Here is a 25,413-nt window from a genome sequence, read left to right on the forward strand (position 1 = left end):
TTGCTATGTATTTTTGGGGGGCAGATGTCATGCGATGTAGCGCTAAGTAGGAAAAGCATATAAGCATCTACAGCAAACAAACCAGATAAAACATTACGTTATCAATGAGAATAAGCCCATAATCTCAAGGTTGAAAAAAAATACATAACCCAGTCATCAAAATAATAAAAACTCCCGTTTAAATGTTATTTAGCAATGGCTATACTTGCTACAGCCTATATATTCCAGTAAAAACAACCTCACATCCAGAATGCTGTATTTGACAAAAGGCAGTCTGTGAGCCCGTTGTGCCTCTATAAGAGAAGGATAAATGTTTCTCGGCGGTAGGCACGCGTTTTCCTCCCTCTCTTTGAAACCGTATCCGAGGCGAATTCGCCCTCCCCGTAACTGCTGGTTTTGATTTGTTACGGGTTAATTGCAACATACACTCCGATTACACAGTTATACGTTGGACAGGAGTTTTCGACCTCCAACAGATTTGTCTTATTTTATATCCAACCATAGGCTATTGTGGTGTTAGCCTATTGACGCTCATGTTAAAGGAATTAGCTAATGGATGTAGCCTATACTAATGAATTGTGTTCACCTATAGGCCTATTCTTGTCTAAACCTGAATCAATTCCTAAATGTGTGGCCTATTTTCACATGAAAATATTTGGTTGATTATCTGAATATTAAGGACTTATGACGAATAGTTTTGAGTTTGAAGACAAATAAAATACAACCCCCCCCCACTGCACCACAGTGGAATAGACTGAACTGTATCTGCATGTATAATTGTCCCCAAAAAAAAATACTTTAACACAGGGGAAAAAAGAACATTCGAGAAGTGTCAAAATAATGGAAACAGAAATAATTGTATAGGTGTTTCAGCCAGTTAAACTGCATGCCAATACGTTTAATTGTATACAGATCGTGTGTAGTAATATACAGACTAATCTAAAGACTCGAGTATGCCAATACTCAGCATAACATTTACAATTTATACAGTGCTGAAAAATTACGGGTGTCTACACGGATATATACACCTAAATAGACATGTAACTAACAGTGCTTACATCTATATCTTCAATTTCCGTTTTAAAACATAAGAACGCGTCATGGCAAATATTGCCAATAAAGCATACTTTAATATTGTGGCTATAAGTGTACAATTAAAAAATATGCACAGAATAAATAAGAAGTTGCGCTTTGCTATTTAAAAAAAAAAAGTGCCTTCATCTTTCCTTAATTCAGATCGTCTTGTTGATTTTTAAAATGTTAATGCATGGTGTAGCCTATAGCTTAGTTTAAACTTCTCTGAAAATCAAACTATCATTTCGATGGAGCCGAGTAGCCTAACCCAGATAAATGAGCAATGAAATTGTCCCCGCAGTATATCTTTTGAATGCATAACAAAAATAATACACATTATTGTACATTGTAAAATATTCTCAAGTGGTAGTCATCCGCCCGCAGAGTTATAGTACCAAGCGGCAGCTGGGGTTGAGATGCATGAGGTGAGTGTCAACCGGTCTCTGCTTTACCTCTTGTGTGGCACACAGACATTTCTTGAAAATAGCCCACAGCTTAGGCCTACACCACAAGGCTGTTCTGTGATATTTCCACTCCATTTTTGGTTTCTGAGAGAGATAAACATTGAAGTTTAACAAAATCTGTATTTGCAGTATTTATGTCTCTGTACCAAATCCTTTTTTTGTGTGAAAAGTTGTTTAGTTTATGGGTTCTCTGGCGTTACTGTTGCTTCTCTTACAGCGCGCTCCAGGGCCTGCCTTCTCTCCTACCTCCAAGGGTTGGGTTGCTCCCTCGTCTCAGCCCTGCAGCCGCTTTGGCTTTAGTGGCTCAAGTCAGTGATGTCCGTTATTCACTGTAAGGGCTGTCACATGACGCAGGGCTTGATGTCCTGGTAGGCGACCTGTTGGTGGTGGTAGTAGGAACTGCTGCTGGGCGAATGCATCGTTGAGGACGTCATCGCGTTGAAGGAGAAGACGAACTCTTTCCGGTCACACATACTGGGAGACTGAGAATGGTACCGTGGAATACCTAAGAATACAGATACAAGAGTAAAGAATATTTTAGTTCACCTTATGCTATAAAGCATGCCAACCCAATGCGAATGTGTTGCTGTCAATTGTCAAAAACAGTATGGTTGTCTTTTTGAATGGGCTAGTAAGAACCACAAGTCGAGAAGGATATAGGCCAGCATTTTAAAGAAAAGGTGGTAGATGAGGGAAAAAGGACACTGCTCTTGATAGTATCACTGAACTTTAATAAGCTTAACTATCGGCCTCACGGTACCCAATGATTTATGAAAACTTGCTCGGCTATGTCCTCATTGTGGTTTTACAGACGTGTTTAATACGTCTTATTTACACACTTTATTCGAATATTTATGAAATGCATATTGCTATATTTGGTAGCACTTGTTTTTCCTTCGCCTCCGGGCTAGGTCTACATAAGGGTGCTAATTAAAAAAAACTACTCAAAAGCTCTGACGAAGGCCGTGAGGCCGATACGTAAAGCTTATTAAAGATCAGTGATACTATCAAGAGCAGTGTGCGGTTTCCTTGTCCCCTCATCTTGTCCAACTGTTACCATGCACCTGCAAAAAAAAGATAGCTCAGACGTGCGAGTGCCTTTTGAATAAAGAAAAGGTGGTAGCAAATTAGTTAGAAATACATATGTGGGTACAAGGAAAATTAAGAAACTAGTATTGCCACTGGGTGATTGCATATAGCCCTAAATTATACATAATAATAATTTACCTTTGTCTATAGAAAGAAAATGTAAAAAAAAGTATTTTCATAAGCGACTACTGAGCTTTTTGATGTAGGCATAATTTGTTATTTATAGGGTGAATTGTAATATTGTGCATTGCATTATTTAGCCTATATAGTAATATTATTATAGTTATACTATGATATAAAAGTCGATTGAAGTAGGACTAGTATTGCCTAAATCTTTTCAGAATATTGTTAAAGAGGATAAATTCATCCTAAATTGCCTTTCAAGAACAATTCATTGTAATTTGGGTAGATAATCTTTCATTTAATTTGGGAAAAGCCCGGTCTGTCTACCCCTCTGATTGGGGCTGTCGTAGGGAACTGTTGAGGCTGAGAACCGTCTGGAGAGCTCGAGGGTGGGATAGTTCTAATTGTCAGTGGCCTGCTCGCACGCAAATCCCGGAGGACCCGGTGCCTCGAGGGCTTGAGCTGGCTGGCTCCGGCTCGTGCTTGTTCTTGTCTCTAGATTGACACCGTTCTAAACACATGTCCCAGAAGACGTGCCGTCCGCGTGCTTCCTTAAACCACCTCCAGGAATGTATTAGGAAAACAGAGTGATGGTTAAACCCGCTGTTGTCCCACTCCTTGGCCAGTTAAATGAGGACAGGAAACTGATTTACTTAACTTCCTTGTTAGATAATTAGACGATGGTTTCTTGCGTTCATTTCCTTATTTCCAAGATAACAGAACCATTATTTCTACCAATATTATCCGCCAAAAACTGTGGCATATTGGAGTTGTTGTAGGCCTATGTAAAAACTAATGCACTGAGCATGCCCAGTGCTCAGTCCCTATCTTTGCCCACTGCACTGATTGCAGTAGGCGACGGCTGCATAAAGACCTTTGCATATAGCTGGCCAATAGCAGTAATGTAATCTTCGTTTGTTAAATTTGTATCTGCTTTCTGCGAAACAATGCCCTATATGCCTAGATATTTTTATTTTTCTTCACCTCGTTTATAATTTACTTTAGAAGTTTTGGTTCAAAGCAATTAGTGGGCTATAGCCTAGGCCTAGTGTTTATTTCGAACACATTTTAGGCTATTGGGTATGAGTGACTGTAAAAGGCATGCGTAATCATTTGGCGATGTTAGTTTACCTTGCAAATCCGTGTTACTGTGTCCGTTCTGATGAAGATTATACTGGTCTAGAGAGTGCGTGGGTAAACTGGGCTGCAGCGGGTTCACCCCGGGGTTGCAGGGAGACAGTGGCTGCTGCTTGATGTAAGAACCTCCGTTATTCAGAGAGGATGAAGGCGCTTGAGCCCAGGCCGAGCTTGAGTAGACGGGATGCGGCTCCATCACTCCCCCGCTGGTGAGGGGCGAGCCTGAATTGTCGTGGTGGGGGTACTCGCCCCCCGTGGATCCTGTGCAGCTCCCCATGTAAGAATGTCCACTGTTGGCCGACAAGTGGGACATGGAGTGCCCGGCCAGACCCATCCCGTCCATGTTGCCTGACAAGTGTCCATTCATCATCCCAATCCCGCTGTCCAGAGACAAGCCGTTGGGCGGACAGGACAGGCCCCCGCCGCTCCCCTGGAAGTTATAGGACTCGGGGAGGTGGTTGAATCCCAGGCCGTTCATCATGCTGTACATGGGCTTCAACGCCTGGCATTTACGCCTGAAGCCCCGCGGCCTCCTGCGGAAGGATCCCTCCTCGAACATGAACTCACTGGCTGGGTCGATAGTCCAGTAGTGGCCCTTCCCGGGCCGCCCGAGCCCCTTGGGCAGCTTTATGAAGCACTCATTCAGGGACAAGTTGTGACGCACGGAATTCTTCCATCCTTGGTAAGAGCCTCTGAAAAACGGGAAGCGGCTCTGGAGGAACTGGTAAATTTCACTGAGCGTCAGGCGTTTGGTGGGAGAGCTCTGGATAGCCATGACTATCAGCGCAATGTAAGAGTAGGGGGGTTTCTCTGGGCGGCGGATCCCCGCGTTGGTCTTTTTGGTTTTGGTGGTGGAGGAGGCGGTTTCCATCACAGTGGTCTGTCCGTGGGGCTTCTCCGGGGCAGACATCGGGCTGCTCTGGGCAGGAGTCTGCGCTGGGGGCTGCTGGACCTCTGCCGTCATTAGACTATCAGCGCAATGACAAAAATATCCACGACCTCGTTTTGAAGTAGTACTAGAAACTTCGTATAAATAATAAAAGAAAAGTTTAAGATGGTTACCAATAATCTCAATGCTGTTGAACTACGCACGGTCAAATGCAAAGCTGAATTTCTGTAAACCGTGCGTTATTGCGCTCTTCCTTTTGATGCCTAAATTCCTTAGCCAATGTGAACCCTGAAACCCGTAACGAGTGTCCAAATTGAAATGGGGGAGAAACGGGAGCTACTTCAACTTCTGTCGGTGCGTCCGGAGGAGCTCGCCTTTTACTTATCCGTTGCCATCAGCGCCTTGCTAGCTCGAGTTCTTGACCATCAGGACGTCATTGGCGCACCGGGCCCGCCCAGTCCCCTCCCACTCACACACATCTGCCTGGCTTTAGTTTGTCTGGAAGCAGTTTTTCCCCCCCAACTCAGAATCAGTGAAGTGGATCTTTCTTAACACTCAAAATTACATTTTAATGAACAGAAAATTATTATTTTTTTAATTGCATGGCGTGAAACAGGAATTTCAAATATAGGACATAGCCTACTAGAATATCTGTTTTCAGAATGTAAATGGTAGCCTAATACAACAGCCTACAGAGGCCTATACTAGAACTTTGCAACGTTGAATAGTCTTTATTTCAGCAACGACAATATTTCTTCAAAACAGTGTTTTTGAAAATGTATGTTTTTCCTAAGCTTGTATGCACAACCAGCGTGATATACAAAACTGGTTTTCCACTTGTCAGATACAGCAGGCCAACCTCACCATGGCACATTTCACTGACTTTGACTTATTAAAGTGTGAAGTATGTTTAAAATGTTGCTTAAAATACGCTTATTTGAAAGAAAATGCCTCTATTCAAGACCACGCAGCTGATTTCTTTAAAAGATAGACAGGAACATGGGCAGGATGTTTATACAGCAAAATGTAAACATTTTCCCTGGCCTTCTTTAAATAAAAAATCAAGCAAAAAGCCCCGCTAGATCAGCTCATACTCAATCTGATGCATTATGTCCGTTTTAGACAGCTCCTTGTGTATGGATAGGACTTTTCAACGTAAATGCAGAAAGGGATTTCAATCATGTATAATTATTATGTTCACACAGGAGAACTGAGGGGAAGAGCGCTCTGAGCCTAGCCGAACACTGAGCACTGAAACTCGGCTGAGGACTTTAGATCGACGCCCACCAAACTCTCTCCCCTCAGAATGGTGCTCGAATCAAGGTAAGTCACTTTCAACTTTTGTCAGTTAAAACAAGACAGCGATATGGCTGCGGGCCTTCTCAATTTAGTTCAATCGACATTTACTAGACCTGTTGTGCAGTTAGAAGTGCGAATTAGATGGGACGCCATATGATGGTCTCATTAGTTATTTCGACAGGTAGCCTAGTGGTTAGAGCGTTTGACTTGTTGAAAGGTTGCAAGATTGAATCCCCGAGCTGACAAGGTAAAAATCTGTCGTTCTGCCCCTGAACAAGGCAGTTAACCCACTGTTACTAGGCCGTCATTGAAAATTATAATTTTTTCTTAACTGACTTGGCTAGTTAAATAAAGATAAAATTTGATTAATGTGGTGGGCAGCCTAACCAGACTATAGTGTCACAGAAAAATAGTAACATATCATCTGAGTTACAAAGTTAAGCAATGTAGCACATAGATAGGTCTACTTTATTTTCCTTTTTGAAAAGTTCGAAGCGCATTCCTTATTAACAAAGAACTGTCTTAGGTTCATACTTTTCAGGCTTATCATTTGGAAAATTAGAATACGAAAATAAGTAATTAGGCTACATTTAGAAAATGTATTGTTTTTGAGCAGCACTTATTCCACTTCATTGCACCTCTTCCACCATTCTAAACGTAACCAGTTTCTGGTCATACATTTAAGCCTTGAACCGCTAGGATATATGTATGTTTGTGTGTGTGTGTGTAGTGGAGAGCCGCCGGTCCATAGACTAAATCTGTTGATAGTAGACTGTTCATTGTTCCCCGGAGAGAGCAAAAGCTCTCAGCCCCTCAACCCTCACTCAGGCGCTCCTGGTGCGCGGGTTCACTCTCCGGGCTGGCTCGCGGTGGTTCTGCTGTTTTGGTTTGCCGGGTTGTTAGACAATTTTATTATATGCTTTTGCAATCTTGTAATTAATGCACATATTGGATATGCAATAACGCAAATCAGTCACAGATACTTTGGCAAATTGTAAATACAAAATGTCATAATACATTTTGGGTGTCTAAGATTTTTTTATGTCTTTGGAATTATATATTACAAATAAATGTAGTGGTCCTACAAATATGCGTTTACAGGAGGATATTGTAGGCTATTTAGGCCTACTCATTTTATAAAACTTCGAAAACTAAGGCCACATCAAAATGACATGATTTATCTATTAAACCGTAAGGTGATGTTCTGAATTGTGTATAGGCCTACATGTATTTGAAGGACAGCCTGTGTTTCAACAAAACCCCGTAAATGCCGTTGTTGGCTTGGCTCCTTCGTGACGTTTTTGCCAAAGGGTAAAGCAAATAAGAAAATATACAAATCTCCGTTGTCAACTACACAGGGCATGCGAAAGGTACAATGGTGGGATTTGCTGTTGCGGCTGAGTTTGAAACCTAAGTAAAGAAATGTATATAGGTAGTAGTATTGTTTTAACCGGTCCCTACACCGGGCGCTCGCTTGGAATGAGGCCCACGCATTTATCAGGGGAGCGGACCACCCAGCGCGCAGAGAGAGGGGGCAGGCGCGCTTGCATTCTCTCTTTCCCCCTGCATTTAATTACCGTTGATGACTTCATTCCGAGAATCACGCCTTGTTTCAACACGTCGTGCCCGTCTCCACGCCGAATGGCCCTCTCACACACTTTAACCCCGCCACTCGTCTTTGACATGCACTTTGAAAAACTAATGTCCACGGCTAATTGATCCCTAAATGTTTACCCAAACTAGTGGGACGCGAGTTGCTCCATTGATCTTTGAAGGGGGACGCGCCGATGACTGGCGCGTTGTTAAACCCCTCCGCAAAAAGGTGTTGACAGCTCCGCATAATTATTAATGGTCCCTCTGGATTCTCAGTTGATATTATAGACGATTTTCCGTCAGTCAAATTATTGTTACTGTGTGGTTTTATGGTTAAGTTATGGTGTCCTCTAAATTCTATTGATTTATTTCCATAGTACATTGCATAATTAAGTTATTATAGAACATTGGCTGAAGTCACATTGGCCATTTTTATCTTCTATGGAATATATGTTTCTTAGTTAACATGCTTTACCGCCTTACCCATGTTAGGCAGCCTAAATATTACATGGACATATTGAGGAAAGGGTTAACTCCAATGGTATAGATTTACTCTGGTAATGTTACTGTTGCAGGATTGTGTTTGTCGTCATTTTACAGCAATCCGAGGTCACCACTTCCCACTTGCCCCTCCTAGTTTATTTCATGTACTTTTTCCATGACGTCCTCCAATGAAATATTTGACAGCGTTGCATCCTCAGGAATGTTCGACCACTTAGGTGGAGGAATCCCACATCATTCGGCCAGCCCAGCAGTATGCGTTTTTGTCTCAACAGAAAGCCTCTCCAAATGGTCTCATTGTTATCCAATCGACGAAATTATTTTCTTTTTTCTTTTACATGGACCTAATTATGCGTTATATTGTTGAGGGTGGTATTGAGTTTTTGTCTGTATGTTGAAATGACCATGAATATAGATTATATACATTAGATATCCCTTTTGCAACAGATCTCAGCGAAGACGAGGATATACCATCCCAAGATCGTCTTTCCCCGTCTTATAAGCTTGCACCTACCCAAACACACATTTTAAACACATGGCCTTTATTTTAGCAATTTTTGTTGTACAACTACAACACACGGTGCCTGGACATTTCAATCAACGGTGATGGGCATACTGCTGAAGCTGTGCACCGTACAGTGATACACTCGGAGTCTATTTATCTTGCATTCACTGCGAGGGAGATTGTAATTCAGCCTAAACCTTGAATTAGCCTACTTACTTTATATCATATAGCCTATCATAGCTTGTCCAAGACTCACCCAGTTCTACATTAGAACTGCTACTGTCTTTAGTTAATGCGACTGTGAGGTGATTCCTCGACAATGCTATAAGAGAGAAACCTCAGCATGTCACATACTGTTTTACCCACCACAACCATTGAATGCCAAATCTGATAAAATATTTTTAGATATAAAGATTATTTATTTAAACGTTATTTTTAGTTTTTTTTGCAGCTGCCATTACCATTCAGAAAACCTGGTGATGGGAAAACGAGACTCCAGAACATAAATTAATTGTTTTTGATTAAGGGGCCATTTAAAAAAAAAAAAAAATGTATAGGCTACTGGACGTTTAACAAACTACTGTTGTAATTAGTCTTATAGGACATTTGGGAATATATAATTGATAAACAAAATTAGTCCTGAGTTTGTTTAGAAACTGAAATGACGGTCTCGACACTGAGAAATCAGTGTGTTACCCGCTTCAGTGTTGGAGTGGAGACGGGGAGGGTCACCAAAAGGCTGCAGCAGAGTTGTTTGGAGAGCTTTGTGACGGATTGATCGATCAAATGTATAACTGCACCTTAGAGCCGCAAGTTCATTGGACCTGGATGCACTTGAAGTCGCTTCTTTGCACGCCTCAGGATTTTAGAAGAGAACCTTGAGTGCATGATTTGGAATTATGCTTTGTTTACTTAGTAAAGCATTTTCTAAAAGTCAAGAGATTCATTTGTTTTGGTGCTAAATATAGGATAATGCTTCAAAAAAATATTAGTGTATAGTTGTGCCATGCCTAAATATTATTCAATGATTTACTGCAGAATATCAATTACACTTTGCAATTCTGTTCTTTCTCTTATTTGACCCATTTCTGGGCTATGGGCTCTTGCATCTTGGTCAATTAACCAACGTGATCACACAAAATAACCTAATGTAAAGCCCATAATGCTAGTACTATGCAAATGTCATTACAGTACCTTCAGAAAGTATTCACACCCCTTGACTTTTTCCACATTTTGTTGTTACAAAGTTAGATTAAAATTGATGTAATTGTAATTTTTTGTCAACAATCTACACAAAATACTCTGTCAAAGTGGAAGAAAAATTCTAACATATATATATATATATATATATATATATATATATATATATAGTACCAGTCAATTTTGGACACACCTACTCATTCAATTATTATTTTTTTTTTTTACTATTTTCTACATTGTAGAGTAATAGTGAAGACATCAAAACTATGAAATAGTACATATGGTATCATGTAATAACCCAATAAGTGTTAAACAAATCTAAATATATTTTAGATTCTTCAAAGTAGCCAACCTTTGCCTTGATGACAGCTTTGCACACTCTTGGCATTCTCTCAAACAGCTTAACCTGGAATGCTTTTCCAACAGTCTTGAAGGAGTTCCCACATATGCTGAGCCCTTGTTGGCTGCTTTTCCTTCACTATGCGTTTTTTTTTTCATCCCAAACCATCTCAATTGGGTTGAGGTTGGGTGAATGTGGAGGCCAGGTCATCTGATGCAGCACTCATCACTCTCCTTTAGTGGTGGTTTCTTTTCAGCAATTCGACCATGAAGGCCTGATTCACACAGTCTCTTCTGAACAGTTGATGTTGAGATGTCTGTTACTTGAACTCTGTGAATCATTTATTTGGGCTGCAATCTGAGGTGCTGTTAACTCTAATTAATGTATCCTCTGCAGCAGAGGTAACTCTGGATCTTCCTTTCCTTTGGCGGTCCTCATGAGAGCCAGTTTCATCATAGCGCTTGATGGTTTTTGCGTCTGCACTTGAAGAAACTTTCAAAGTTCTTGAAATGTTCCAAATTGACTGACCATCATGTCTTAAAGTAATGATGGTGTGTAATTTCTCTTTGCTTATTTAAGCTGTTCTTGCCATTATATGGACTTGGTCTTTTACCAAATAGGGCTATCTTCTGTATACCACCTCTACCTTGTCACAACACAACTGATTGGCTCAAACGCATTAAGAAGGAACAACATTCCACAAATTAACTTCTAATAAGGCACACCTGTTAATTGAAATGCATTCCAGGAGACTACCTTATGAAGCTGGTTGAGAGAATGCCAAGAGTGTGCAAAGCTGTCATCAAGGCAAAGGGTGGCTACTTTGAAGAGTCTCTATTTGAATCTATTTGTTACTACATGATTGTGTTATTTCATAGTTTTGATGTCTTCACTATTATTCTACGATGTAGAAAAATAGTCAAAAATAAAGAAAAACCCTTGAATGAGTAGGTGTGTAAACTTTTTCTATTATTCAACAATGTAGAAAATAGTCAAAATAAAGAAAAACCCTATATCAAAACTAACTTTGCAACTCAGGAACATTCACAGTCTTGGTAAGCAACTCCAGTGTAGATTTGTGTTTTAGGTTCTTGTCCTATGCTTAGTTCCGTTTCTTTTGTTATCCTGAAAAACTGCCCAGTCCTTAACGATGACAACCATACCCATAACATGATGCAGTCACCACTATGCTTGCAAATATGGAGAGTGGTACTCAGTGTTGTATTAGATTTTCCCTAAACATAACACTGTATTCCAGACATAAAGTTAATTGCTTAGCCACATTTTTTTCAGTATTAGTTTAGTGCCTTGTGGCAAACAGGGTGCATCTTTTGGAATATTTTTATTCTGTACAGGCTTCCTTCTTTTCACTCTGTCATTTAGGTTAGTATTGTGAAATAACTACAATGTTGTAGTTTTCTCCTGTCAGAGCCATAAAACTCTAACTGTTTTAAAGTCACCATTGGCCTCGTGAAATCCCTGAGCGGTTTCTTTCCTCTCTGGCAACTGAGTAAGGAAGGACACCTGTGTCTTTGTAGTGACTGGGTGTATTGATACACCATCCAACATGTAATTATTAACTTCACCATGTTTTTTTTTTTACCCATCTACCAATAGGTGCCCTTCTTTGTAAGTCATTGGAAAACCTCCCTGGTCTTTGTAGTTGAATCTGTGTTTGAAATTCACTGCTTGACTAAGGGGCCTTATAGATAATTCTATCTGTGGGGTGCAGCGATGAGGTAGTCAAAATCTTGTTAAACACTATTTTTACTGATGAACTTATTTAGGCTTGCCATAACAAAGGGGTTGAATACTTATTGACTCAAGAACAATTCAAAAAATCTATATTTAATCCATTTTAAATTCAGGCTGTAATACAACAAAATGTGGAAAAGGGGAAGGCATGTGAATACTTTCTGAAGGCACCACTAAATGTAGATATACCACTCTCAAAATTGTTCTGAGTAAATAAAGGTTATTAAATGAATACAGTATCTCAATTTGAACAACAATGGAATGAATTGTGTTCTGAAATCCTGAAACCAACATATTATATCTTACAAGAAATAATACACATATTTGTAATATGTATAATAATACACATATTGTGCATGTTATGTAACTCAGGGCGTCGTGTGAGAATGCCAAGGCAAATACATGTTTTAAACCTGGCTATCCATATTGTCAAAATATGTAGACCTATGGGTATATATATACTTTTGGCCTATTTTTACATTTGATATATTTCTTAAGTAGTTAAAGCGAAACGTTGTAACAAAGAGAGGAAAAAGATGCACATAAAGGTATTACCTGACTGAGCGCATATGTTGCCTAATTACGTACAGGAGCATCCCGTGTACAATACCAGTAGGATACGTGGAGGGTACATATAACATGCACATTATGTTGCTGTAATGCACTGTATGGAAAACAGTTCAACAATTGAAAATGATGTCTTTGTTCCCAGCACATGCCTTTTAAAACAAGCATTATACAATGCATCATTTGGCCAAGGCATATAAGTATTTCGTTTAAGAACGAGTGCACATATCTTGTACATTACAATGAAAATACTAATTCACACTTTCCGTGCACACGTGTAGCCTATTTGTTAATGTACCATTTGAAATCCAACAACGAAATCAGCAAAGGTATGCATCATTTGTTTTTTTTCCCCTTTTGTTTTATGACTAGCCAAATTTAAGAAAATCGTTGTAATATCAACAACAATTTGTCATTTCAGTAATATTCTGATCTACTTTAATGGACAATACACAATATAAAATATGAATGTAAAGTTGAATTTTAAGCGATTTTGGAGGACATTTCACCTGTCATTGTCCCAATAACACAAACAATGTTGATTCCCTTTTACACTCTTGACTATTTTCGGAACAATGCATCATCAGTATATACGTTATTGCAGATTTCCATTTCCAATGGTCTGAAACTAGATATCTCTGTCTCATGCGTCGCTTAGGCCATCTAGCGTTGTCGTTTTAATTGAAAACAGTATAATGTCGAGGTGTGTGCACCCCCCTCATCACTTTCTCTGGCGCGGTAGGTGGCCGTGTATATTTTTGTAAAACTGGTGTTTATGTGAATGAGAAAGGACTGGATTGCTAGCAGACCGCTGATTGCGCTCATTGGGCCGCTACATTGATCTGAACGGTATAGTTGAGGGGCCCCACCCTTTCATGCAATCAACAGCACTATAGAATCGCGTTCTACGACTTTTTAATTTACTTGGCAAGATCTCGCTGCTGGACCTCCAAGGCGCGCGCGGGTGTGGGTGAAGGCGAGGGAGAGGGAGAGAGTCCAGAGTCCTTTTGGCGATGTAACTCCAGTGTCCCACGATACCGAGGACACTACCCACTGTATATAGGCTAAAACAGGACGCGCACACATCTACCATGAAGAAAACGAATTCACCATATCCCACTGGGCTCAAACTGGTTGAGTCAACTTTGTTTCAAAGTCATTTGTCAACATATTGTGACGTTGAATCTACCTGGAAAATACATTGGATTTGCAAAAAGTCATGAACATAAACAGTTGATTTGAGAGTGAAATTTCAACCACATAATTCAAATCAACTTTATTTGTCACATGCACCGAATACAAGAAGGGTAGACCTTACCGTGAAATGCTTACTTACAAGCCCTTAACCAACAGTGCAGTTCAAGAAGAGTTAAGAAAATATTTACCAAATAAACTAAAGTAAAAAAGAATAAGAAGTAACAAAATAACATTACAATAACGAGGCTATATACAGGGGGTACCGGGTTACCATAATTGTCATCATGGTAAGTCGCAATTTGTAAGTCGCTCTGGATAAGAGCGTCTGCTAAATGACGTAAATGTAATGGTAACCAATTTTCAACATAGACAAACCTTGTATAAAATATGTTGAATTTGTACCTTTTGAAACAACATCAAATCTTCAACATTATATCCACTATCAGAAAAAAACTGTAGGCTGGGCAGCACCTCCTACTGGAGAGTTGATCTACAACTATTCCTTTGTTCTCCCATCCAGGGTTTTAACCAAATCCATATTTATATTTGTCACTGACTACTACCAATGTGCTATCGTGATAATGACTATTGAGATATATCTTAACTAAATATATAAACTGTTGCTATTGAAGTCATTCTGAATGGTAATTAGAGCAAATTAAATGTAACCATACTCTCTATAAGTCATACATCACCAATGAAACTATTTAGGCCTATATAGCATTTGTGAAGTCATCAACAGCTATTGTTTCAATTCAACACAGGGTTCAACTAAAAATAGACAATAAATAGGCCTAGGATTTAAAGCTTTGGTTGTTGTCAAATTGAATCTTGAAGTTAATAATGAATATGTTGGATTCACTTCTCCATTTCAACCAAAAATCGAAGTTAAAGAATAGGATCAAATCTGTTTTAAAGTGCATGTAAAGTTTCATTTGATTTAGTCCTATTCTTTAACTTAGATTTTTGGTAGAGATGGTGTCATGAATCCAACATATCAATTATTACTTTGTAAACCAACTGGAATTAGTCAGACTAAGTCAGTGGCACAAAATATATATCTCCTTCAAATGTTGACATTTGGTTGTGTTCACAACCAAACAATTCAATATCACTTTTACAATACAGTAAGTAGCATATTAACTTGTTAACAAATATATATGTTGAATTCACATCTCCAACTAAACCAAAAATAAAGTGAAAGAATATGATTAAGCCAGTGGCTCAGTTGAAACTATCCCAGCATTAGATATGTCTCCTATAAATGTTGATATTTGGTTGCTTGCCAACCTAACACAATTCAATATGACTTGTGTAATATAGTAAATAGCCTAAAATGATGGCCATCTTACAAACTAATGTAACAGTTTTTATTCAACCTTAAAATGAGTAACACATCCATGGCCACATGTTGAGGTTACTGTAACTATAAATGTCTCATTTTGTAATCATAGAAAGCATGCGTGTTCAAGATCCCAGCTCTGTGGAGATCTTCACAATATAAATATCTGTGCAAAATCTGAAACAGCATTGATCACTATGTACTTTTAATGTAATACAAATACAATCCAGGTCATTCGGTTGTGCTATTAGATGAAGCACATTGATAATGATTGAAGCAGTTGTATACATACAAAAAAAGCTGACATTGTATTCCCATTTGAACTGTTGTGCTTTTAAGTGGTTGAAAGTGCAGTGATAACATATGGAGAGCTTGGGACTATAAGGTTCTATCTGCATTTTTGTCTAAATGTAGTTATTGTCATAGCCTTGTTCTGTTCAATGTTCTCTACCTGTATAGTACTCTAAATACCCCAATTCATGTTGTTAAGTTCAAAACAATACTAGATTAAAAAAATTGCTGACACCAGTCAAACCAACGAGGTTTCAGAACTTTAAAGCAATTATCTATCTCTGAGTCATATTACTGAACATATAACCTTATAGCCTTATAGCCCCAAACTCTCAACATTTAGATGACAACTAAATAAAAACTCATACATTGTTTTGCCATTTAGAATTTGGTTGTGCTTTTAGATAGATTAAAGCGTAGTGATGACACATTGGGAAATCAACAAACGTCTGTTTTTTTGAGTGGGCGAATAAAGGTTGAAATCTCATTGATCAACATCTCAACGATAAATTACCCACATTTCCACTTTGAAATAACGTGGTGTGGAGGGTGGGATGTTTCAGGCCATTTCAGCTTTCTGTTAATTTCATAGCATTATCTTCTTAGTGAAGTTGTTGGTGATAAAGGTATTCAGATACCGTTGCTGATTCGCTTGCCATTTAGCCTATGAGCAGGACCTATTTTATTTGCAATGCATCCCACAGTAAGATGTTACTGGTTCATACAGATGGGGATTGGTTGATAGAAGGCCCTACACCTTTTTTCTGGTTAGAATTAGGGAGCCAATAAGCACATGGCACACAACAGACCCTTTCAGTTCAATGGTCAATTTCCGCTCTTGGGCACATATTCATCTCGTATCTGACACACTTCAGTCATATTCCTATCACCTTGCCTTGCTCTCCATCTCTTTGTTTAGAAGGCTTCACATGCAAAATGCGTCCAAGACGAGGATTCTCCATGGTGGCCTACTACAGCGTGTGACATGTCCATTGATCATTCATGTCTCTCGAACTAAAACAGGAATCTCATGTTGCACTGCGTTGTGTGTGTTCGGTGTTTGGGCAAATTCTCCTATTGAAAAATCTTGCATTTACAAATTTATATGAAAGCTCTATTTGTCAATATATTTGAACCATTGACTTAGGCTACTGACATGAATTATAATTAACTTGGAATAATGGGCCTTTAATTAACTGATCAGTAAATGCAAGTGATTGTTTTTCTGATCAGACCCATGAAATGGAGAATGTGTGACCCGTCTTAGAAGTCAAAATGTAATTGAAACTGCATTATTTGAGAGATGGAAAATACATGAATTCAACATTTGTAGTCCTTATATTCTGTAGGCATGGTTATTTGTTGTTTATTGAGAAACATTGGATTTTGGATTTCGCTTTGGACACTCATTCATCCTCATGCGCTGTTCAGTGCTGACATTTCCCTTATCAAGGTACATTTCACAGTTACAGCTGCATTCACCTGAAGTGTCTCTTTGAACGCTAACTATTTATAATGCAATAATTAAATATGCAAGGTCACATTGCATCTTATCAAACATATAATAATTCCCATTCAGGTTAACCTGCATGATCATGAAAAGGTCATCTTTTTTAACATTTAATTTTTTTATAGCTGGTTAACATTATTTGTTTGTCCTGCACGACATTGATAGCTAATCATGTTAACTGTATTTGTTTATAGCATATGTTTTGTGTGAGTGGGTTAGGTAGGCCAATTTGTATGATTATCAATATGAGAGAGAATATTAAACGGATTTCGATTAATTATCACACAGAAACCAAAACAAGAACTCTTACATTTTTAAAAAATAGGCTACATGAATATACACCATCCTATGAGTTCTCTAAATAGCCCCTTGAACTCAGTCGCACAGTTTGTTTATATCCATAATGTTTTGGTTCATTTGAAACGGGCAATTTATTTCCTTTTTATGCTCGTTAAGCTACAATAGACTCTGTATTGTTATCCTTAAATATAGAGAACCCGCAAACCTCAAATACACGAGATGAGTCATTTTGTGTGCGCAGCGGTGGTGCTGTGTCAGAACACCGGGCTTCCCAGGAAAGCTTGGCGCTCCAACCAAACAACAGCACTCACCCAACCGTCCCTGAGGTATTGTCAATCCGTAAACCGCTCCACTTATTCCTCTCAGTAGGCTTCAACTGCGTATTTTATTCCTAACATTGTCCTCATGTTCTTTGAATAATTTCGGACAGCCGTATTTTCAGAGGGAAATACGTCTTTCACGGATAAAAAATATGAATAAAGGCATATGTAAAATTCCTTGTGGCTTATTTTGTGATCACACAAGCTCGGTTTCACTACCACAACATTATTTGACATGACTGAAGGACACGAGTGTTGAAGAGTTGGCAGTTCCAGAAGTTTTACAAACTCAAAACTGTCCAAATGTGGTCATTGCGAGAAGGAAAATGTTCCAACGTTTAAATATCTGCGATTGACGTTTTAGCTACAGACTGACAGCATGTTTATAGGACAAAAGAAGACAAACAACAAATATGTATTTATCATAAGGAAGAAGATGGTCACTAAAACAACAATTTAGTCCTTATTCTTTTTTAATGAGACTTTTTGAGGCTCATTACAATAAAGAAAAACACCAGAAAGTTTCATTTTTGTGATTGTGGGTTTTGTTTCCATCGTGGCAGGGTTTTGTATATTATTGCCACTTATTTTCAAGTGCTTTTATCAACTCTTGTTTATCTCCAGTTTCTCGATCTGTAAACTATACCTGAATATAGTCGCTTAAGTAATTAAATTAATATAGTCGTTCAAGTAATTCAATTAATATAGTCGTTCAAGTAATTAAATTACAATAGTCCCTATTGATGTTTAACATTTTTCATCTTTTTTTTTTTCAAATGTTTATTTTCTACTTATGTCTGCCTTACAGTATTGCCAAGTCAGGACAGTAGCTGCATGCTTTAATCAAGATCGTTTAACAGCGAAACATCTGACAATCATTTTCTGCACCCTATTATAAACTTAGTGTGCTGAACCAAACCAGTCTCAGCTATAACCCCCTATTGATGCCCATGTTTTCAACCAGAGCTACATCTCTTCTGACTCATCCACTATAACACACCTTTTTGATCCTTTAAAATCACTCTAAAAGCACATCAAGTCATTGAACTAAATTATAAGAATCCTCAATAGCCCTCAAGCTAATGTAATAGACACCTTCCTTTAATGTCTTTGATGAACCGCAGCACAGTTTGACTGTATGAAACAACACTGGGATTTATCAAGCATCCCTTATCCTATACTAGTTCATTTAAATGAAAGCAAATTATACAACCTAACTCCTGATAAAAGCTTGAAATGAAATGGGATTTCAATACATTTGAAACATGGTGCATTTCAATAGACCTACTTAATGATCAGGTGTTCCTTTACATTCTTTCCCATCTGGTCATGTTATTGTTTCTTTGAATAATTCTCAACCCTGCTCCTTATCTATATCATGTACAGTTTAATGAAAGTTTGCTCATATAACCAACAACTCTTCTTTTTCCTATTTCAGCCCTCTGTGATGGAGAGAAGGTTTTCCAGTGATGGCAACAGTTCCTATGACAACCAGACCTCCACCGGGGGATTGCGTCTGTCAGACAGTGCTAATGATAATTGAGAGGTACGGATCGAAAATATTGAGTGCGGCTGTAATCTCTCCTCCAGCGGAATACCAGAGAAACAGCTCTGAGATGACCATTTTCCCCTCTCACCACCGCCCTGCTCAGTCCTGCACTGTTCTAATTCGCATGCTTTTACTCTGCTCTATACTATATTGCTGCTGGAGGCCTCCCAGCCTGCCCCACACAGGGCAGAGAGTGAATGGGTAATGTCACTGCATGTGCAACCTTCTTTGGTGTCCCCCTTCCCTCAGCCTCACACACAACACAGGGCCAGTCCAGGACAGTTTGTTACAGATGGAAGGGAATATATCAACAGGGAGAACCCAACCAGAAGAAACGGTCAGAGTAGGACATAACAGAGAGAGGGAGGGAAGTCAGGCCACAGCCAGCTCGGATACAGGTTACTTACAGAGGCTTTGATAGTTGCTGATGGGACTTTGATTGGAGCGTAAGCAGGTTTATATGATGCATGTTTATATGCGTGTTTACTCACAGCCCACCATCTCTCTCTCTCCCATTCTGGAAGGGGATTTTCCTGTGGCGAGCCGCTTCGGAAAAAGCAATTAAGAATTCCCAAACAGTGCACAACAATGGGAGACGTCGTTCTGCGATGCAAGTTCCGAATCCAAGTCAGTCAGTCCCTTACGGTTTTCCTCTGAAACGGTCCCCGGCTATATTTAATCCGCCCTGAGAGCAGAACCAACCTACATACAAACCACAATTTGAAACTATGGGGAGGGGGTTTGCGGGGTGTGGGCTAAGTGGGGATGGTAATTGCCTATTGAGAAGCTTAGGCCTCGCTATTCTGCCATAAACAGACTTGGCAGCCCACAACATGATACCCCTGCCTTCACTCCACTTTTTGAGTTGGGGAGCAGATCCTCCTTGTCTGTGGGAATCCATGGCCCAGCAGTGGTCAGAATCAGTCAGGAATGCTTTGGAATGGTAACACAGCGGAAGGCTAGGGTGGGAAAAAGGCCAAGAGCATTTCCTGAACAGAGGGGGGTCCCAGCGAAGCATCACACTTCACTGGCATCATGTGACAGGGATCCCGCCAGGCCTGAGCCCATGATCCCGATTGGAGGAGAGGGATGCGGTAGGGGAGAGGAGGGTGAAGCTGGAACAGAAGAGAGGTGGATACGCAAGAAAGGCAGAGGGGTGAGATGGATGGATGCATTGGGATGAGAGAGGGATGAGGTTGGAGGCAGAAAAGGGGAGTCAGGGGGAGAGGCACATTCTGCTAAAAAGTACATCTTTAATTTCCCCTGAGTGAAGTAATGCAGTCTGGGCTGGCTGGCTGTGGATGAGTGTCTGAGTGTGTTATACCACGACTTGCATGAAGAGGACTTCCCAGTCTCTAATTTCTGCCCACAACAAAGTGCCTTCCACTGTATCTGTGAGGAATAAACAGTATATACTGTCAAAGTCTCCAGAGAGTTCACTGAGACCACGTGGAAGACTGGGAGTTCTTAGACCACTGCTACTGAAAGACCTGCAAGAATCTGTGTGGGGTATCCTAAATATATTCTAAAAGACTGTACCTTCTCACCACAGCAGAGACAATGTAGTGAATATTGTGGCACAGCACAGGCATGTCAGAATGATTCTGAGTATATCCAGTTAACTGAAGGTCTGAAATATAACTTTGCTTAGTAACACGTGATACTGAGCAACACCCTGCAACAGTAACAGTGATGAATACTTTGGTTGAGAGCAGTAGACCAGACAGTGTTGAAAAGTGTGAAGCAGACAGGTTTTGCGGCTGAAATTGGACAGTACAAGTATATCTGTCAGTGTGTGTGTGTGTGTGTGTGTGTGTTTGTCCAGACCTATTAATCGGTGTGTGTGTGTATCCAGACTGGCGTGGAGAGCCGGTCCCTGCTCCCTGGGGCTTGTGTAAATGTCGTGAGGATCTCAGGAGGAATCTTTCCCCTCCAGTCGTCAAAGGGCTTTTTATTTCCACCTGCTCCCGGCCTCTTTCCGTTGGTCTGCTCTATAACAATGGTGCTGGAAAGGCAGCAGAGTGCAGGGTGACAGCACAGAGATTGATGCTAGATTGTGTTTGGCCCTTTTTCAGATAGGGGCCTTTGAAGGGAAGTTGCCCCCCCCCCTACCCCCACCAACACTACAACCCCTCCACTACCATCTCCACCTCCTCTCCCTCTAACACTGGGCTTAGCAGAGGGCAAAGTGCTGATCAGGCCTTTCTTCCGGATCCCTTTTTACAAAAGTGCCAATCGCCCAAAAAGGCAACTTGGCAGGCGGTGGTAAACAGGCTTTTCACTACTCGTAAATCAATTCACCACTACATGAAACAGGATGAAGCTCATTTACGCCACGCAGACGGTCGAACCCGAGCCCAGAGACACCCCACCTCGCCTCCGGCTGCTCCCTCTCTCTCGGCAGGCCCCGGGGCTCTGGGCAGAAAAGAGATACACGCTCATCAGGACAGAATTCTTTCTGTTTCGCCGAACAGTGGCCTGGCGAAGAGGGTGATCCATCACCCCAAATGTCTATATTTTTCTAATGTTCTGTTTTCCTCTCTCTATCTTTGTAGGCTGGAGTGGGCAGGCGTGTGGGTTTGGCCACAGGAAGACATGAATTCCTCAGAGAACAGAGGGTGTCAGGGCCCAGAACACGACTTGGGGGGGAGAGACATACTGGACCTTGTAACGTCTAATAATCCTCCGAGTTGACCCCTGACCCCGGGCCTGTGTTTGTATCAGGTCATCGACGTGAGAAATCGGAATGAGTCACTCCAGCTGTGTGTTTACCTTCTGGAGTCACGCAAGGAAGGAAATAAGGCACGGTCTTCTAAAAGTGGCGGTGTGAGAGAGAATAGCAGCAGTATTAGATCAGAGCCCTGATTCATCTCACTGTGACTGGCCTCTTGTCCCGTTACACTGGGTTTATTTAGCCTATTCACTACTGTAGGGAGACTAGCTACAGATCAGCTAAAACAGGGAGTCAGTCTACAATATAGCTGTATGAAAACATAAGGTATGAGATTAATAGTGTAATTCTGTAATTGAAGTCTGATTCACTCATTGAGTGAAATGATCCGTGTACTGCAGTATGAGGGTACAGCTTGTTTTTGCTATCACTGTGTAATATGTTGCTAATAGTCCGATCGTGTGTTATTTTTGTCATAATATTCTGCTGAGTGTGTTGCAGTTGTTCTAGTGTTTTGCCCAATGAAATTAGGAGAGATTCAGTCATTTCCTTTCTGTCTCATGCAACAATCATAAATGATATGTGAATGTGATTTTTCTGTGTAATAATAATTTATTGCAATACATTTCTGACTCTCCCGGATACAGATTATATCTGGAAGATCCCTTGTAATACGCTTTAGAGGAGAAATCGCTGCATTCCCAAATACATAGTTTTTATCTTGAACATGAAACTGGAATGAGTATGGAACTGTGGCCAACGCCTGTGATTAAAATACAATGTCCGGGCCTACCATCACGCTGTATGTAGCCTTCCACACCGTGGGCTTGTGTGATCGCACAATTGTTGTTTTTGAACAAGTGCCCCTGTTAGTTTTACTCTGTAAATAAAGATGTGCTCCGAGCTGACAATTCATCCTCTGTTACTTTCTTTCATCCTTATATTGGAGAGGAGAACATCACTGACCAGTGTGTCCACCACACACACACACACACTGCCACAATGAGAGAGTCAGCAGCTCTTATTTTGGACAGTCTTTCCTGAATTCTAAGGGCTGTCAGGCGGTTTGATTGATAGTTGTGTTTATCACCATATTATTAAGTAATCAGGCTCACCACAGTTCATTATAATTAAAGACTTGGGAAAAGTGTTTATTTTTTTGAGTCCTGTAAAAAACACAGTTTTGTGTTTTTTGAATGTGTGTGTGAGACAGTGTGTTTATATTTGTATTCTTTTCCACAGTGGACCTTAGTGACCCAGAGAATGTGTCTGTCCACCACTGAGTTTATGGCTACACTTGGGTCTCTGTGAGAGAAGACAAATGCAACCACGTTGACATATTATATCCATACAGTAACAACATGGAAAACTCCCCCATAATGGTAGCTCTTTATTTCACTTGTCATTTTAATCTTCTATCTTAGTAATCTTACAACTTTATTTTCCCCAAGGGAATGTTTACAACATATTATATAGGAAAACCCCCTCCATATTCTGTGAGGCAGCAGCCTGGGTCTCGTGCTCTCACCCAGGTTGGCAGCTATGGCCTGAAGCTCTGCCTGTCCGGCTGGCCTGCGTCTGTCTGTATACCCCAGAGGTAAACACAGTGGTGCCACAGCGGACATGCTGAGTGTGTCCTGACTGGAGACGGTGAGAAAGCAGAGAGAGAGAGAGAGCACTGTGGCACTATTCAGGAGGTCCCTGCCAGGTTTCTCTTCTGGAGGCAGGGCTCATTTGATGAATGGCCATCCGGTAATGGGACATGTATTAGGACAAAATGGCTCTTTTAAAAGCCCCAGCTCGTTCTGTTGCTATGGCCAATTTGATTCAGGAATCAGTCAAGTGGCAGATGTTTCATGTAGGATCGTCAGTGTAGGTGTAACACACTGCTTAAGCCCGGCTACACATGGCTTTTAACAAGCCAATGAGAGAGGAGGGTGTTGAGGATGAACATCTGGGATAAGAGGTAAAGAATATTCTTGCTAATTCCGAACCACTATAATGAGTAATATATTGAAGTACCACAGGTGGGGAAGAGTGCAGGTGGGCAAGCAGACTAGGAGTTGAACTGTTTCATAAAACGCCATTGATGATATGGAATTGTAGATATCATCATTAATGCCTCAGAAAAGTATTGGCCTTTTTTTTATGTACAGTATGTGTACTAAATAAAGTGAATCATTTACAGGTAATTACTAATTTGAACACAAATTATTGTTAATTTAAGTTTAGGTTTGTATTTTGTGAACTCCGAACAAGCAAAACAAAATAACAGAAAATAGGTGAATAGGATAACATACATGCATATGTTGTAAAATACCACCACAGGCTTTTCCCAGGTTGTGTGTGCGTGCAAAGTGTCTTTTTTTTACGTGTCTAATTTAATGGAATTGCACGTCAGTGGTCCCTTGCTTCCTCGTTCTCTAGTATTTTTGTCTAACTGGGGGAAAGAGACACTTAGGGATCTGACGATAAATTCCCTGTCTTTCCGCAAATGTGTTTGGGCTATAAGATAAACATAGGCTGGAATAAATTCAACACTAATGAAACATTCTGGTGGTCCCATGCTTACATTAACTCTATTAGCACTAGGACCTGTCTAAGGTATTGACCTAATGCCCTCTCACACCAGTAGACATCTGCAGCCCACAGTCCCTAAAACATATCTTACTGAACGGAGTAGAACTACAAAACCTTCCCTCCTTTTAAACAGTATGAAGACTTGGCTGTGCATCCTGTTCCCACATTAATGCAGTGTGATGTACGATGATCATAAACGACCTGTGGCTGCAAACATGTCAGGACATGTGGTCAGTGAGGGATTAGATTCCACTACCTTGGTATAACTCCTTTTTTCGCAGTCCAAAAAGGTCACAGAAAGCACAGGAATTCAAACACACTTTAAACGTCTGCTTCTGGTGAATTTCTCCTCAGGAGAGGAGAACGTAGAGCGGATCAGTGTTTACACTGTAATTATTTATTGTGGCAGGATTTGGACATTTATTGGTTTTGTAGCGTGTAGGGGGAAAATAGAATCTGAACAAGGTCTATAGTGGAGATCTGAACTGTTTGCTCTTCTTGGTTAAGTGGATCAGCTTCATTAGAAAACGTTTTAGCATCAGGAGAAATCATTAGAGTTGGGATAAACACAGGAGCCCCTTCAGGCCGCTATCTCAAATCAGATATGAGTGGAGTTCCCTTTTTGCTTAATTTATCATTCTGGCCTCTAATACTGAATAAATAGTAGCCTACTAACGCTCAAGGATGTAGAAATACAGAAGGCTCCAGTTGCTTTGTGCTGTCTGTGTTATAACCCAGTTAATGACAGCTAGTGAAAATAGCATAACAACAACACAGCCATACATAAGACTGCACCTCTCACATAGTCTTGTGTGGATGAATGTTGAGAGCAAGCTGATCTGATGAAGACTGATGAAAGACCTTGTTGAAGTGAATCTCCAGTATGGGTGGTTGTGTGTTATCCTCAGATGTCTGGGAGCATGTTGTGTTGGAAAGTGATCTGTTCTGTAGTTAGCCTGTTATTTTGATCTGCCCTCCACCCCCAGCCCAGCCTCCTGTACCCCATTGAAACACAGGCAGGCCCACTAACCAGGCCAGCAGACCGCTGCTGGCAGCACACTGTAAACTGTGACTTACACACAGACACAGAGAGAGGGCAAGGCTAAAACATGAATCA

At 40.4% G+C, this 25,413-nt stretch overlaps 1 protein-coding gene and 1 long non-coding RNA gene across 2 annotated transcripts; one reads left to right on the plus strand and one right to left on the minus strand.

Annotated features, from left to right (window-relative positions):
• Positions 1–861: 861 nt before the first annotated feature.
• Positions 862–5,171, minus strand: LOC106562281 (forkhead box protein F1). The gene is made up of 2 exons (XM_014127056.2): positions 3,882–5,171; positions 862–2,043 (listed from the first exon to the last, which is right to left on the minus strand). The coding sequence occupies exons 1-2, from the start codon at positions 4,849–4,851 to the stop codon at positions 1,880–1,882; spliced, it is 1,134 nt and encodes a 377-aa protein (XP_013982531.2). The 5' UTR covers positions 4,852–5,171; the 3' UTR covers positions 862–1,879.
• Positions 5,172–5,621: 450 nt separating this feature from the next.
• On the plus strand, positions 5,622–22,631 carry LOC106562282 (uncharacterized). Its single transcript, XR_001319002.2, has 3 exons — positions 5,622–6,099; positions 18,935–19,042; positions 21,601–22,631. It is a non-coding gene; the product is annotated as an uncharacterized lncRNA (long non-coding RNA).
• The last annotated feature ends 2,782 nt before the right edge of the window (positions 22,632–25,413 follow it).

Source organism: Salmo salar, chromosome ssa11 (assembly GCF_905237065.1).
Source record: "Salmo salar chromosome ssa11, Ssal_v3.1, whole genome shotgun sequence".
NCBI classification, from domain to species: Eukaryota; Metazoa; Chordata; class Actinopteri; order Salmoniformes; family Salmonidae; genus Salmo; species Salmo salar.

What these genes read in the sequence shown, in the direction of transcription:
- LOC106562281 (XM_014127056.2), bottom strand. Translation starts at nt 4,851, where the DNA reads ATGACGGCAGAGGTCCAGCAGCCCCCAGCGCAGACTCCTGCCCAGAGC. An exon ending in CAGTAACACGGATTTGCAAG is followed by an intron (nt 2,044 to 3,881) that starts GTAAACTAACAT and finishes CTGTATTCTTAG; the next exon opens with GTATTCCACGGTACCATTCT.